This window comes from Trichechus manatus, unplaced genomic scaffold (assembly GCF_000243295.1).
Source record: "Trichechus manatus latirostris isolate Lorelei unplaced genomic scaffold, TriManLat1.0 scaffold00190, whole genome shotgun sequence".
Lineage (NCBI taxonomy): Eukaryota > Metazoa > Chordata > Mammalia > Sirenia > Trichechidae > Trichechus > Trichechus manatus.
In genome coordinates, this window is record NW_004444126.1 from 3,830,266 (window position 1) to 3,845,222 (window position 14,957).

A 14,957-nucleotide genomic window follows, 5' to 3' on the forward strand; every position below is an offset into this window, starting at 1 on the left:
AAGAAGAGCAAGAGAAGCAGAAGCGAGGGGGGGCGGGGGTGTGTGTGGGAGAACAGAATTACGCAATTGGCATGTGTGGGATGGGCAGTGCAATAAGAAGGAAGAAAAGAAGAGAAGGAGGAGGTGAAGGGTCTGCCTTTATATCCTTCTATCTGATTTATCTCTGACTTTTTGAAGTCCTGGGCATTGCCTGACACACAGCAGGCATTCACTAGACACTTGCTGAATCTGAGTGTGAGAAACTAACAATGAACACACTTGGAAAACTACTCCCCTGAAAGCTGCCAGCCAACATCTGCTTCGTTGTTTAAGAAAGTCAAATGGTGCATCCTCCATGCTATCTTCCCCAGGTCTTCTGGTCACACCAAACCACTTCCTCCCACATATCCCTTCTTGTTTCAGAGGTATTTAGGGGAATGTGCATCTCCTTCTCTAGCTCTTGAACCTTTTAAGGGCTCAGCTTCTGGTCCATCCATGTCTGCATCTCCCATAACATCAGGCACAAGGCTAGGCTCACAGTAGGACCCAAACAAGAGTTGGTTGATTTCAAAGTTCCAATTTTCATAGATAAGATACATATATATAGATATATAGATAGGAGTCCCTGGGTCGTGGAAACGGCTAACACATTCTGCTGTTAACTGAAAGGTTGGAAGTTTGAGTCCACCCAGAGATGCCTTGGAAGAAAGGCCTGGCGATCTACTTCTGAAAAACCAGCCATTGACAACCTTATGAAGTACAGTTCTACTCTGACACACGTGGGCTCCCCATGAGTCAGAATTCACTTGACAGCAACTGATTTATAGATATAGGTATACAGGCATATATTCATATACATGTTTATATTTAAAGCTGTTCCATATGTTAAGAGGTCAAATTTAAAATGTTGAGGACACTATTCAGCAAACAAATACGAAGACTCTACTCTCCGATTGATCCTAAACTGGAGGCTGGAGACCTAGAACCAAATAAGACCCAACCACACTGTCAGGGGCTCTCTGCCCAGGAAGACAAAAAGACAAGCACTTACAATACTGGGTGATTCGTGCATTGATGGGGTGCACACAGCGGGCTGTGGGAACACAAAGGAAGTGCCTAACTAGTGAGGGGTGGAGATAACAGTGAGGCATTCCTGGAGAAGTTAGATGTAGTCCGAATTTTGACGGTTGAGTAGGCAGGGAGACTGGTGCATGAGAACAAAGGCGGTGAGTCAAAAAACGGCATAGCACTGGGGCCTTCAGCAGCTTCCTTCATGCTTGAATAGAAAACGTAAAGTGACGAAAGGCAAACCACCAAAGAGAAAAATCTACAGGGGCTAGATTTTAGAGTATCTTGCAGGCCATGGAAAGAAGTTTGGACTTCGCTCTATAAGCAATGTGGAGCCATGGAAGGTTTTTAGCAGAAGAGCAACATGATCAGATGTGCCCCTTCTGGAAAGCTCTTCTGCAGGGAGAAGGAAGAGTGAAGGAAAAGTGAGGAGACAAGTTAGAAGGTAACTGCAGAAGTCCAGGCAGGAAGGGATGTGGCTTGACTAGGCAAAAAAAACACAGATGGTACAGGAGGGGACAGATTTGAAAACTACCTCAGCGGGGTAAAATCAGGAGGTCTGGCCAATAATCTGCAGGAGTGAGAGGGAAAAGGCCACTCTGGTTTCCAGGTTGGGTCACTGGGAGACTGACAGATGGGCTAAGAGAGAACAGAAGCACCAGTTAAGTTTTTCAAGACCTGGGAAGCTTGTGACACCTGGCTCAGGTGAAAACTGAAATGAGTCAGGTCAAAGTGTTGTTGCTAGGTGCTGTCAAGACTCACAGCGACCTTATGTATAACAGAAGGAAAAGTTGCCCTGTCCTGCGCCATCCTCACAATCGTTACGCTTGAGTCCATTGTTGCAGCCACTGTGTCAATCCATCTGGTTGAGGGCCTTCCTCTTTTTCGCTGATCCTCTAGTTTACCAAGCATGATGTCCTTCTCCAGGGACTGGTCCCTCCTGATAACATGTCCAAAGTACGTGAGACAAAGTCTTGCCATCCTCGCATCTAAGGAGCATTCTGGCTGTACTTCTTCCAAGACAGATTTGTTCCTTCTTCCAGAAGTCCATGGTATGTTCAATATTCTTCGCCAACACCATAATTAAAATGTTTCTTCTTCTTTTGTCTTCCTTTTACATTGTCCAGCTTTTGCATGCATATGAAGCAACTGCAAAGGCCATAGCTTGGGTCAGGTGCATTTTAGTCATCAAAGTGGTCTTTTGTCGGAGATATGCCCAATGCAGTATGTGGTTTGATTTCCCGACTGCTGCTTCCATGGGTGTTGATCGTTGATCCAAGTAGAATGAAATCCTGGACAACTTCAATTTCTTCACCGTTTATTGTGGTGTTGTTTATGGGACCAGATTAAGGTGATGAAGGGTAAACCCAACAGGTTCAGTCCCCTAAGGTCCAGCCTCGTTTAGGCATCTGGCCTAAAGCACCTTGTACCTACCTCAAAGGGTGAGGCTTAAACGGGAGAACTCACGTGAAGAACTTACCCAGTAGCCAACACACAGGAAGTGGTAAACAAATACTGTACTAACTCAACATCATCACCATCAACCACTGCATTAGATGCCATCATCCGATGGCCTTCCTTTGTCATCACTGGCTCTCTTGGTTCCCTTGACCTCCCTCGGATACCCTGTCCTGGGGCCGAGGTGGCTTCCTCTGAGCTTAACTGTCAAAAACCAACAGGATATAAATCTGCAGATGAGCTGTCTTGTGACCCCAGTGACAAACGGGCTTGGATGATTGAGAGCCAGAATATTCTTTTCTCCATAATGGCTCCTGGAGTCACCAGGAATGGTACATTTACTAAAATTAATGGCAAAACCTCATTTTTCTTTTTTTCTGGGAAAAGAAGTTTCATCGGCGAGGTAATTGATCCTGATCTGGATGTGCCGGTGAGCCAGCTGGGGATGTAAATCATTCACCCGAAACAACCTGCAGCCCTTTAAACCAACACCAACAGTGACGAATGCTCCAGGCTGGGGACAGGCAGAAAGGAAAGAGGAGGAGAGATCTATCAACAGCCTTCTCGCTTCTCACCATATTTTTTTTGTCTCCCCCAGAAGAGCTATTTGTCAGCAGGGTTGGTTGAAAGGGCAGCGTGGTGTAACAGGGATAGCTTTAAAGTTGGATATAGGGACACCAATCTCAGCTCTGTCACTCCCCAACTCTGTAGCCCTGGGCAAGGTATCTTACACCTCTGCACCTCCGTGTCCTCATCTGCGGAAGGCGGGCTGTGCCCACCTCCCTGCATTGATGTATGTGTCAAAGAAGACAACAACGCAAAGGGTCTCTGAGCAAAGACTGACTCAGCAAATGTTTGTGGAGGAATGAATGAATGAATGAACGAATGCACTACTACTGTGGAGTTAGTTCATTCTCTACCTCCCAGGGAAACTTGCATTTTAAAAATGAAAGATGAAATAGGCAATGCTTTAATGCAAAGAAATGAACTGGTGGTGGAGATACTGGGTATAGGAGAGAGATGTGGTGCCAACTGGTCTTTTAAGATAGGTCCCTGGGTGGGTGGTGGAAGCAGTTTGCCCTCAACTGCTGACCTTAAGGTTGGCAGTTTGAACCTACCCAGTGGCATCACTGAGGAAAGGCCTGGAAATCTACTTCTGTAAAAATCACAGCCAAGCAAACCCTATGGAGCAGTTCTACTCTGTAACACATGGGGTCACCATGAGTCAGAATTGACTCAACAGCAGTTGGTTTGGGTTTTTATTGGTTTGGCCTTCTAAGAATCCCCCAAATCACTGCATGCAGATCCTTTGCTTTGCCTGTGAACTCTGAGCTCTTCTACGGAGGAAACTCTGTGAAATACACTCGTAATGGCCTTAACAATATCTCCCCACACAGTGGGAGTTCCTTGAGGGGTAGGGTGGGTCTTATTTCCCACTGGATCCTCAGCATCCAGCATGGAGATTGGCCCATAGTGATAACTACAGATACAGAGTGGATGAATGAATGAACCAGAAACCTGGTGGCCTTGCAGGGTTTTAGCGACATTTAGAAAGAATGTATGGCACTGAGTAGCTGCTCTATATTCTTATGGGGATGAGATGGAGGAAGGCAAAATGGTGACACAGACCTGGCTGGACAGGTGAGATGATCTCTCCTGAGAAGCCTGGGCAACTACCAGAATGCCAGGCCAATGGGATGGGCCTCAGCCACAGGGCTCATCTCAAAATGACAGTGCTCATTAACTCCTGCATGGAGCCCGTGTTCTGTCCACACTGTGAGCTTCTACAAAGCAAGGACCTATGTTTCCTTGTCCCTCCCACCAATGCCTATCCCTGTGTCATGCCTGAAGTTGGTGTTCAATAGATATGTGTTGAATGAGTAAGGGACTAAAGGAGCAACATATGAAAATACAGCTTTCTTGCTTCTAATGTAAATTTCCCAGGGCCCAAAGGCAAAAATGGGTCAGTAAGTTTGGACATCCACTATTAGTAAGCAACTGCTAGCCTGACGAGGTCCCTTCGTGCCTGGCTCTCCCGAATAGGAGGCACTGGATCCCTCAATAGGGAGATAATGCTCACTCTTGGAACACTAGCCAAGCAGGAACATGTCCTCCCATCCCAACCACAAACATACTAAAATGACTAAAATCGAGAAAAGTTCAGCCTTGATACACTTATCCAGAATCTCACAATCAGAACACAGAGAAAGATGCAGTTTAATTTCATCATACACGCAAGCTTTGTGTTTTATGATTTTGTGTTGTTTTCATTTTGATCTATATATGTGGTTGCACCATAGTCTTTTGTATTTTGAGACCCTTTAAAAGAAATCCTGGTGGCATAGTGGTTAAGAGTTCAGCTGCCAGCCAAAAGGTCAGCAGTTCGAATCCACCAGTCATTCCTTGGAAACCCTATGGGGCAGTTCTACTCTGTCCTATTGGGTCGCTATGAATTGGAATTGACTTGATGGTAATGGTTAAAGGTCTTAATCTAGTCCTGGGAATGGGGATGGGGAAAGGAAAGTGAGAAGAGAGAGAAGGAGATGACAAGAGAGGAAAGACAGGGAAAGAGAGCAAGGGAGGGAGGAAGAACACCACCCTTTGATCTGGCCAGGATGCCTGGGTGCCTGGTCAGTTAAAGAAGACATCAGAGGAGAGAGGCTGGGGACGTACTCTTGCTTGAAGCCAGAGCGCGCAGGAGGGGAACTCACTGCATGAGAAGCAGGGCTGGTTAATATAAGGAAGTTACCCTGTCACCTGGAGGAAAGAGCCTTTCTCTCTCCCAGGGCCATGGGGGTGGAGGAGCTGCCAGTCAGGGGGTCTGGACTTGGTCTGGGAACCTCAGTCTCTGTGTGGGGCCTCCCCTACACAGAACAGCCAAGCTGTCAGCCTGTCAAATGCTAGGCTGATGGGGATGACACAAGCAGTGGGAGGAAGTGGCCCGAGAAATATACTTGCCATAGGAGGACAAGCTGGTAAGACCTGTTGCAAAACCAAGGTGGACAGGGCAGAAAGGAGAGAATAATTGGGATTTAGAGACCTCTGGGCCAAGCCCCGGAGCCCTGGCTGCACAGTGGTTAAGACACCGGCTGCTAACCAAAATGTCGGCAGTTCGAATCCACCAGCGGCTCGTTGGAAACCCTATGGGGCAGTTCTACTCTGTCCTATAGGGTCACTATGAGTCAGAATTAACTCGATGGCAACCGGGTTTCGTTTTTGGGGGGCCCAGCCCTGGAGCCCTGGTGGCGCAGTGGTTAAGAGCTACAGCTGCTAACCAAAAGGTCAGCAGTTCGAATCCACCAACCACTCCTTGGAAACCCTACTGGGGTAGTTCTACTCTGTCCTACAGGGTCACTATGAGTTGGAATCGACTCGACAGCAATGATTTCTGGGCCAAACCTCAGCATGTTTTGGGTTGTCTCAGCGAGGGTTCTATGGTGCTGGGCAACAGGGGTGCCAGATGATATCCAAGTCACAGAACCTCAAATCTGGAGTCTTGGGGATGTCTGGGCTTGTGTGGAAAAGGTGGATCAGGCTCTCTCAGATGCTCTGTGATCCTTGCAGGACACTGTTCTCAGAAAAATATACTGGCTGACGGAGAAACCTTCCCATTGGAAGGAAACAAATTTAAATTGTGCCTTGCGCCACTCCACAGGCAAAGCTTGATTTAGTGCCTAAAAGAACAGACTACAGAGCTGGACAGACCTGGGCTCTAGTTCTTACTAGCCCGTGGCCTACGAGCAAGTGAATGTACCACTATGAGCCTCGAGTTGGGCAAGGTGATGGCTCTATGTTTCAGCTTTCCCATCTGTAAAATGGAGGTAAGACATAGTATCTACTTCCCTGGGTTGAGATGAAGATTTAAATGAGAAATGTTTAACCCAGAACCTGGAACACAGCATGTGCTTAATAAATGGTGAGGTTATCGTTATCATTTGTTTTGCTTTTGTTGTTGTTGTTAATAGCCCCCAAAATAGCTCTAATGTTGACTACACGTGACCTCGGACTACTTACCTTTTTGAAGCCTCATTTTCTTTATCTGTAAAATGGCGATAATAATTCTGACTTTATGGGGCTGTTGTGAGAATTACAGGAGAAAATGGATGTTAAGTCCTGGTCCAAGGCAGACACTCAACAAGCACTAACTCTCTCCTCTATGCGAGAGCCGAACGCACGAGGCAGGTAAAGGAAGGTCTAGAGTCTGGGACATAATTGTGTTTGCTGACCATTCAGCAACAGTGAATGCCATTGGTCCACTGTGGGCCCGCCCCCTTAGGGTTTACAGCCAATGACAGGTCGTCTCTCAGCCCATCCCCATCAGGCTTCCCTTTACTTATTGCACGTTCCAAATACTTGGGAGGCAAGATCGTTAGCCCCGTATTCAGAAGACTTCCCCTTGACCGAGGAAAGGAGGGCTCTCCCTCATCCCAAATTCTCAATAGCAAACAGCTAGCACTGAGGACAGTCCACGGCTCCCGGGTAGGCCCAGGAACTCACCAGCTCCATGCAGCGCCGGCTCGCCTCTGCTTCCCGCTGCGCTAGCTCCTCCATGTCCGCTTTCAGCTCCTCCAGACGCCGCTGGTAATACTGGCTGCTCTCCCGCTGCTGGGACTCGGAGGCTGCCGCCCGTGAGAGCTCCTCGCCCATCTTGATGAGGCTGTCCCGGAGCCGGATCACCAGGACCTGGGGGAAGGAGCAGAAAGCACACACCCACCTTGGAGTTGAAGGCCTGGGGCCTGAAACAGGGGTTCCAGGAGAGAAGTCCTTTACTTTTTATAAAATAATCATGATACTAATCTGAATTTCTGATATAAAAATGAAGAATTTACTTTAAACATGGAAAATCATAACTGCTATTCAGACTTGCAGGTCTCTGGGTGGTGCAAACAGTTTGTGCTAGGCTACTTACTGAAAAGTTGGCAATTCAGATCCACCCAGTGGCACCTAGGAAGAAAGGCTTGGTGATCCCGCCATAAGATTAACCAAAAGAACAAACCCTTTGCCTTCGAGTCAATTCCGACCAATAGTGACCCCATGTGTTACAGAGTAGAACCGCTCCATAGGGTTTTCATGGATGTAATCTTTACAGAAGCTGATCGACCTTTTTTCCTTGGCACCCTGGGGTGGGTTCCAACCACCAACCTTGAGGTTAGTAGTTGACCACAAGCCATTTGTGTCCCCTAGAGACCTTTCCATAAGATTACAGCCATTGAAAACCCTTTGAAGCGCAGTTCTACTCTGAAGTACATGAGGTTGTCATGAGTCTGAATCCACTCCACCACATGGGTTTTGTTTTTTTTTTCCTGAGAGGTAATGAAGCATTCTGATGAGAACCCTGACCCTGAAGATGCTCTGGGTTCAAATCCCATCCCCACTACTTCCTGGCCATGTGACCTTGGGAGGGCTATTTAACCTCTCCAAGAGACAGGGGTGATGGGAGTACCTATGTCCCAGGGATGCTGTCAAGATTTAATGAGTTCACTTGTGCAGAAGGCTTAGCCTAGTGCCTGGCACGTAGGACATACTCCGTACATGTTGGGAATCATTAATTCTTACAGCAGTCTTTATTCATCTCAAGGTTTAGTAGGCGAAGTGGTACAGAGGAGAGAACACTAGACTGGGGGGTAAAACCACTTCGCCAACATGGAGTTTGGTGTCCTGGTTTGGAAAACAAGGAGGTTTGATGGGAACACCTCTCAGTAGCCTCAGCTCTAATATTTTACGGCATTTTTCCTTTTCTGGGGAAAGAAAAATCTACCAGGACACAATGAAACAATAAACAGAATTGTGCTTTGGATACCCCAAGTGCTACAGAAAACAAACTCCAGGGCAGTTCTGCAGAATTTATTAGTTGGCCAACAAGCCCAGAACCAATCGATCCTGGTGGGCAAATAGTCGAGTGTTGACATAGGACGAAGGCCATATGAATATTTCAGGCCCTCGCTGGGGACTCCGAGCCCTTCTCCAACAACCACAGGCAAGGAGAAAAACAGACTCCAGTTTGGAGACTGAGTAATGGCCTAAAAGAAAAGCTTACTATTCAGTTTCCCTTTGCCTTTCAAATGGAGTTTGGCAATAATTTTGAAGGTAAGCAAGAGGGGTGTAAGGAGGAAGAGTAGTTCTCACACTGTGTCCCTGAGGCACCCTGTCACTCCACAACCTAGACCTGGGATTCTGCTAAATTCAAATAATAGTGGCAAAGGGAAAAAGTGAATCTGATTCAATGTAAAGTGTTTCTACTCTAATTTTTTCTTCTTCTCTGTTATCAGTTGGCTATGCTAGAATCAAGTGAAAACCAATATATGATCTAGCCCAACCTTCTCTATTTCCTCATTTAAAATGTAGGAGATCAAAGTTTCAGGGTGATCTGCAGAGACAGTCATGCTTTTGGGGATCCCTGGAGCGCATCCAAGAACCGCTGGAGTCAAGGCAAAGAAGGATCTCCTGTTCTTCATCCTCAGCAGCCTTACTGGAGACCAAATGCCCATCAGGGGATTGGAAGAAAATGTTGCAGAGTGAGGAATACAGCCTCCTATTGTCTAGACATGCTGTCATGCTGTGGTCTATCAGATGGCTGCAGAGACATCGGAACCAGGGTTGAAGGTGGTGTGAAGGGCAGGTGTCCATCCACTTCTCTCCCTAACACTCTAGACTTTCACAAAAGGAAAACCAAAACCCCTATGGGGAAGAGGTATTGACCCCCAGCCTAGTGTCCTCCCACTGCACCCTTCCACCTCCTAAGCCCTGAGATGAATGAAGCCTGCTATAATAATTCCCAACATGCCACCATTATTGGAATTTGGCAGTATGTCCTGTGTGCTAACCACTGAGCTAAGCCTTCTGCTTAACTGAACTTGTTAATCCTGACCCAAAACAAACCAGTTGCTGTTGAGTCAATTCCTACTCATGGCGACCCCATGTGTGTCAGAGTAGAACTGTGCTCCATAGAGTTTTCAATGGCTGTGATCTCTTGGAAGTAGATTGCCAGACCTTTCTTTTGATGTACCTCTGGGTGGGTTCAAACTGCCAGCCTTTCAGTTAGTAGCTGAATGCTTAACTATTGCTCCACCCAGGGAGTTAAATCCTGACAGCGTGGCTTTATCTTGAGCAAGTCTTAGGACCTTTCTAGTGTCATCTTTTCATTCATCAGATGGGGCCTAGACGACCTGCCCCATGGCGTTGTGGCCAACATCAAGTGGCGTGGCTGATGGGAAAGAATTTTGATGACTGAGATGCCCTCTGCAAATGCCCCATGTCACTGGCCTACAGAGCTGTAAGAGGCCTTCTTGTGCCCCCAGCCCAAGGGCAATGTGAATGTCATCATTGGCCAAGTGTCAGCCGTCCTTTAAGTTCCATGCCACCTCCTCCTGGAAGCCTCCTTGATTCCCCAGCTGAAAGGATCTCTGTTCTTCAAACGCTACAGGCTTCTCTCCATGTTACGGGTATTTATGTATATGCCTTAGTCACTTCTACAAAGCTCTATACTTCTGGAAAGTGGGGTCTTTTTTATATATCTGTCTACCAGGCATCTAAAACAGTGCCTATATGATACCAAAAGGTAAACATTTATGCTAAAGCAAAGATGACAAGATACGGGGGCAGGGAAACTAGAGCACTGGAAAGGGAACAACCAGAACACAATTAAAGAGAGTGCTGACACGTTGTGAGAAATGTAACTAATGTCCCGAACAATTTATATAGAAATTGTCAAATGGGAACCTAAGCCACTGTGTAAACTTTCACCAAAAACACATAAAATATTATTTAATAAATAAATGAATAGAACAGGGCCTAGCACATACTAAGTGCTAAATAAATTTCTGTTCAAAATGAGTTTAGAGTTTATAGGTGGATGAGTGGGCGGAAGGAGACGGGCGGAATGGATCAGTGTATAAACTGACAGGCAGACAGAGGGGTTGAGGGCTGAAGAAAAAAGGAATAGAGTAAGAGAAGAAAGAATGAAGGGAAATGGAAGAATAAATGGAAGGGGGGGTGGATGGATGAATGGACCAATGATGATGGATGGAAATGAATAAATAGAGATGGATCAGTGGATGAATAGGTGGCTTGTGGGTTGGTATGGTAGAAGGACAGAAGAAAGGAGAGATGGAGGAAGGGAGAAGAGGAGGGAAGGAATTTGGATGGAAAATGGATGAGTAATGTATGTCCAGATAGAGGCATATGAGTAGATATGGTGGGAGGAAGGACAGAGCTTATACAAACGCCCTCACTGCTCTAAATCCAAGCAGTGTTTACATGTCAGTGTTGCTGTTGTTAGGTGTTGTTGAATCGAATGCAATGTATAGTGACCCCATGTGACAGAGCAGAGCTGCCCCATAGGGTTTTCTGGGCTGTAATCTTTATGGAAAGCAGATCACCAGGTCTTTCTCCCGCTGGGTGAGTTCAAACGGCCAACTTTAGGTTAGCAGCCACCACCAGGGCTCCTTTTACCTGTCAGTAAGTACCTCAAATCTCTTAATCTGCACTTTCTGGAACTCCGTCTTGTTCTCCAGGTCACAGATGATTGCCTCCTGCCTGCTGACGATGGCTCTATCCACTGTGGACTGCTCCAGGTACTTGATGTGCATCTGAGCCACCTGCAGCTGGGGGCAAACCCGAGAGGTCCATTGGCCATCTGTTGGCCCTGAATCCCAGAACACAGACACATGCAGGGCCCAGCCCTGGGCCCACGCACACTGCCTCTTTCACTGCTCAGGTACTGCACAGTGACTGTCTGCACAAGCAAGCACTGCTGGGTTCCGATCTGAGGACACTGGTTGGACCCTCACACCAGCTCCTGCCCCTGGGTCTCAGTTGCTGGGAAATAATGCTTCCTGTGTCTTCAGCATCCAAAGCAGGACTTTTAATTAGTGCTTCTCTTACCTCCTTTCCATATGTGCTAAAGGAGCAAAGCCAGTGCAAGAAGCAAACTCAGCATCAAGGCATAGAGCCAAAGGTGGGTTTGGGGGCCAGGCACACGTATCAGGGTTCAAAACCTGGCTCCAGCACTTTCCAGCTTGGTGAAGCTGAGCAAGTCAGTTCCCCGCTCTGAACCTCAGTTTCTTCATTTTTGTTTTGAGGATTGAATGAGATTAGTGACTGGTTGTTAGGCACCGTTGAGGCAATTTTGACTCATAGCAACCCCATGTGACAGGGTAGAACTGGCCCATAGGATTTTCTAGGCTGTAATCTTAACGGGAGAAGACCACCAGGTCTTTCTCCAGTAGAGCTGCTGGGTGGGTTCCAACCACTGACCTTTCGGTTAGCAGCTGAGTGCTTAATCACTGTGCCCCTAGGGCTCCTTGGCACATAATAAGCACCCAGAAAATGGCCCCTGCTAATATTATTTTTTGTGCTTGCTGTTACTCAGGACATTTCCTTGAGATGCGGTCACTCTGTCAGTAACTCTAAGCAGACACACGCAAGGGTTCTCAAAGAGCTTTGAGGATTTCACAGATAATAGCAACCCACTAGGTAATGATGGGAGAGTGAGGGATGTTTGGAGGTACCACGACTTCAAAGAAAGATTTCACAAAGGGCGAAGATCCTGTCTCGCACGGACCATCTTCTTTTTTCTTGAAGTCATTTTCTCAGAGGGAGAAAATCCTGCACTGAATAGTTGATAGGTCTCCTCGCACAGGGTGCCTTAGGGTGCTAAACAGGCATGGGCAAGAATGTATGTGTGTGTGTGAGTGTATGTGCATGCTGGGATTGTTCTCGACTCATTTGGCACACAGCTAGAGCTGAATGAGTGTTTGATGAATGAATGACAGTTTCTGGGAGCCAAAATGTGAGGGCCAAGAAGGAACCCTCCCTCCTACACACAATATGGCAGCAGCAGCAGCTAAGAGCACATACTTGTTCTTGAAGCTTGTGCTTCTCCTTATTGGCTTCCTCCAGCTGCAGCTGCATTTCTTGGATCTGCCCAATGTCTGCAGCAGACTGATGAGACAAAAAATGTTACCCTGAGACCATGGATTTGCTAGGAAACCATTCCCAGAACTCCCCTGTCCCCTGACCTACAAATGCCTAAGTCTCATAGAGCTTGTATCACAATGTTGTTAGCTGCTTTCAAGTCAGCCCCCAAATCATGGCAATCCCATGCACAACATTGGTGATGGGAACCATTGGTAAGCTTTGTCTGCAGATTGGACTGTTGTGATCCATAGGGTTTTCACTGGCCAATTTTTTGGAAGTAGATTGCCAGGACTTTCTTCCTGAAGGACAATAGCTGGTCCCAAAAAATTACCTCTCTCTGCCAACATCCCTCATCCCAACTTTCGCTGAGTCACTTCCCATTATGCCTATGGCTTTTCTTAATTGCCCAGTACTTTATTATACACCCTGGAGAGCCCAGGCAGAAGCGGGCTGGCCATGAAGACCAAATTCCATGGAGAGAGAACTATTCTGAGTGTCAGATAACTGGGATTCCAGAACTAGCTGCCGGCCTCGCCAAGCCACAAAAACCTCTCTTCACCTCAGTATCCGCATCTGTCAAAAGGGCTGATTGTCTCTGCTTAGCCCTTCTCCATAGAATTTCTTCAGAAATTAAGGCAGTGGAGAGTAAAGGCACTTAAAAAAAAAAAAAGAAAGGATTGAGTGTGAATATCTCTGAAGAGAGAAATTCCAGAGGGTAGAGGGGCCAACTTTCTATTTTCCACACATATTTATTATTTAAATTATTTACAGTGGGCATATACATATATTGATTTTTAATTAAGCAAATAAACTCCCATTTTGGACAAAAACAAGTATGATTCACAAATGCAGAAGATGACACAGGCTATTTCTGTGGTTGTTGTTATAATGTTGATGATATAATTATTTTTGTTATTATTGTTCCTTGTGTAGCAAAATTGACCCCAGATCAACTCTCTGTAGGACGCATTTGAAGCCTGATAGGCATTTTACCCTGAACCTCCTGGGACACAAGGTGGGAAGACACTCATCGCTCCTGGAGGGAGCTGTTGTCCCCAGTTACACAGACCAGAAATCTGCCGCTGACCATCATCACATCCCTTGACACCCCCTCCCAAGCCTCTGCTTTGACATTGAGCCCCGTAATTATCTCCTGAGTCCATCCACTCCCCATCTCCACTCCACCTCCCTGGTGCAAGCCATCATTGTCCCACCTGGACCACTGCAGCTTTCAACAGCCATTTGCTGAGCACCCACTCAGTTCCAGGCATGCTTTTAGGCTCTGAGATATGGCGGTGAACAAGGCAGAAGAGAACTCTGCTCTCTGGGGCAGTATCCTGGTTGGTTCTTTACTCCTGCTCTTGACCCTTAGAAAGCTTACCAGTGGTTCCCATCACTAGTCACAGCCTCCAAGACCCTGACCTGGCCCTCCTCTGCCAGCCTCACTGAGCTCACCTCATGCCATACTCCCCTCACTGACCTCGTTTCAGCTTCTCAAACACACTACCACAGCCCCTTTGCATGTGCTGTTCCCTTTGCCTGGAACACTACCCTCCCTCTGCCTCCACCACCCTACTCCAATCTAATTAACTACTGCTTCTCATTCAGATCTTCATCCAAGTGCCACCTCCTCCGGCAAGCCTTACCTGACCCCCAACCTAGGTCAGGATTCACAGAATCATGTTTACTTTCTCTCTAGACTCAGCTCAATTTGCAAGTCTCTGCTTAGCTCTACATGACTATGTGATAAGGTCTGTCCAGCCCACTAACCGATGAACGATTTGAGGGCAGGAATAGAATGTGCTTTTGCTCACACAGTATCTTCAGCATTTCTCAGTGTGTAATACACAGTGGGTGCTCAGTAAATATTAAATATGAAAGCAGGTTGGTGGAGAGGTAGATGGGTAGGTGAAAGGATGGATGGATGGATGGATCAGTAAGTGGGTGAGGGTTGGTTGGGGGGTGGGTGGGTGGATGGATGGATGGATGTAAGTACCAATGGGTAGAAGGATGGATAGATAGAAGGATGCATACATGGATGGAATGATGGATTGATGGATGAGTGGATGAGTAGATGAATGGTGGATGGATGAATATTTGGATGAGTGAATGCGTAGATAGATGTATGAATAAATTAAAATCTTTCTTGGTGGAGACGTCCTCCAGAGATCACACACCATCTGAAAGTAAAATTCTCTTCCCTTAGGGCCACATAAACTTTTACACTTCATATTGATCTCTGTGGCATTTATCTCTCCAAGGCCATAAGACCAGGAAGCAGCTCAACCATATCACCTTCTCAACATCCCCCACCCTTCTACCCCAAGGTCCCCGAGTCTTCTTCCTCATTAGGCTGTTACCTGGGCAATGAGGTCCTTGTGCTTCTGCATGAGGTCATTCAGGTCATCCTGGTCCTCGTCAATGCGCTTCAGGAGATCTGCCTTCTCAAACTGCAGCCGGTACAGTTGCTCATCCACCTGGTGGGAGGCAGGACAATGCGGGTGGGTGAGGTACAAGGGTGAGGGGGGCAGTGG

The 14,957-nt window shown here is 46.9% G+C and overlaps 1 protein-coding gene across 2 annotated transcripts in view; it reads right to left on the reverse strand.

Moving 5' to 3' along the window:
• MYO18B (myosin XVIIIB) overlaps nucleotides 1-14,957 on the reverse strand; it is a 310,234-nt gene that overhangs the window by 79,163 nt on the left and 216,114 nt on the right. For both annotated transcript variants that reach the window (XM_004387626.1, XM_023741793.1), the window contains 4 exons: nucleotides 14,784-14,900; nucleotides 12,364-12,447; nucleotides 10,971-11,108; nucleotides 7,003-7,188 (listed from right to left, as the gene is read on the reverse strand). In XM_004387626.1, the coding sequence (XP_004387683.1) occupies nucleotides 7,003-7,188; nucleotides 10,971-11,108; nucleotides 12,364-12,447; nucleotides 14,784-14,900 (525 nt within the window). The remainder of the gene's footprint in view (nucleotides 1-7,002; nucleotides 7,189-10,970; nucleotides 11,109-12,363; nucleotides 12,448-14,783; nucleotides 14,901-14,957) is intronic.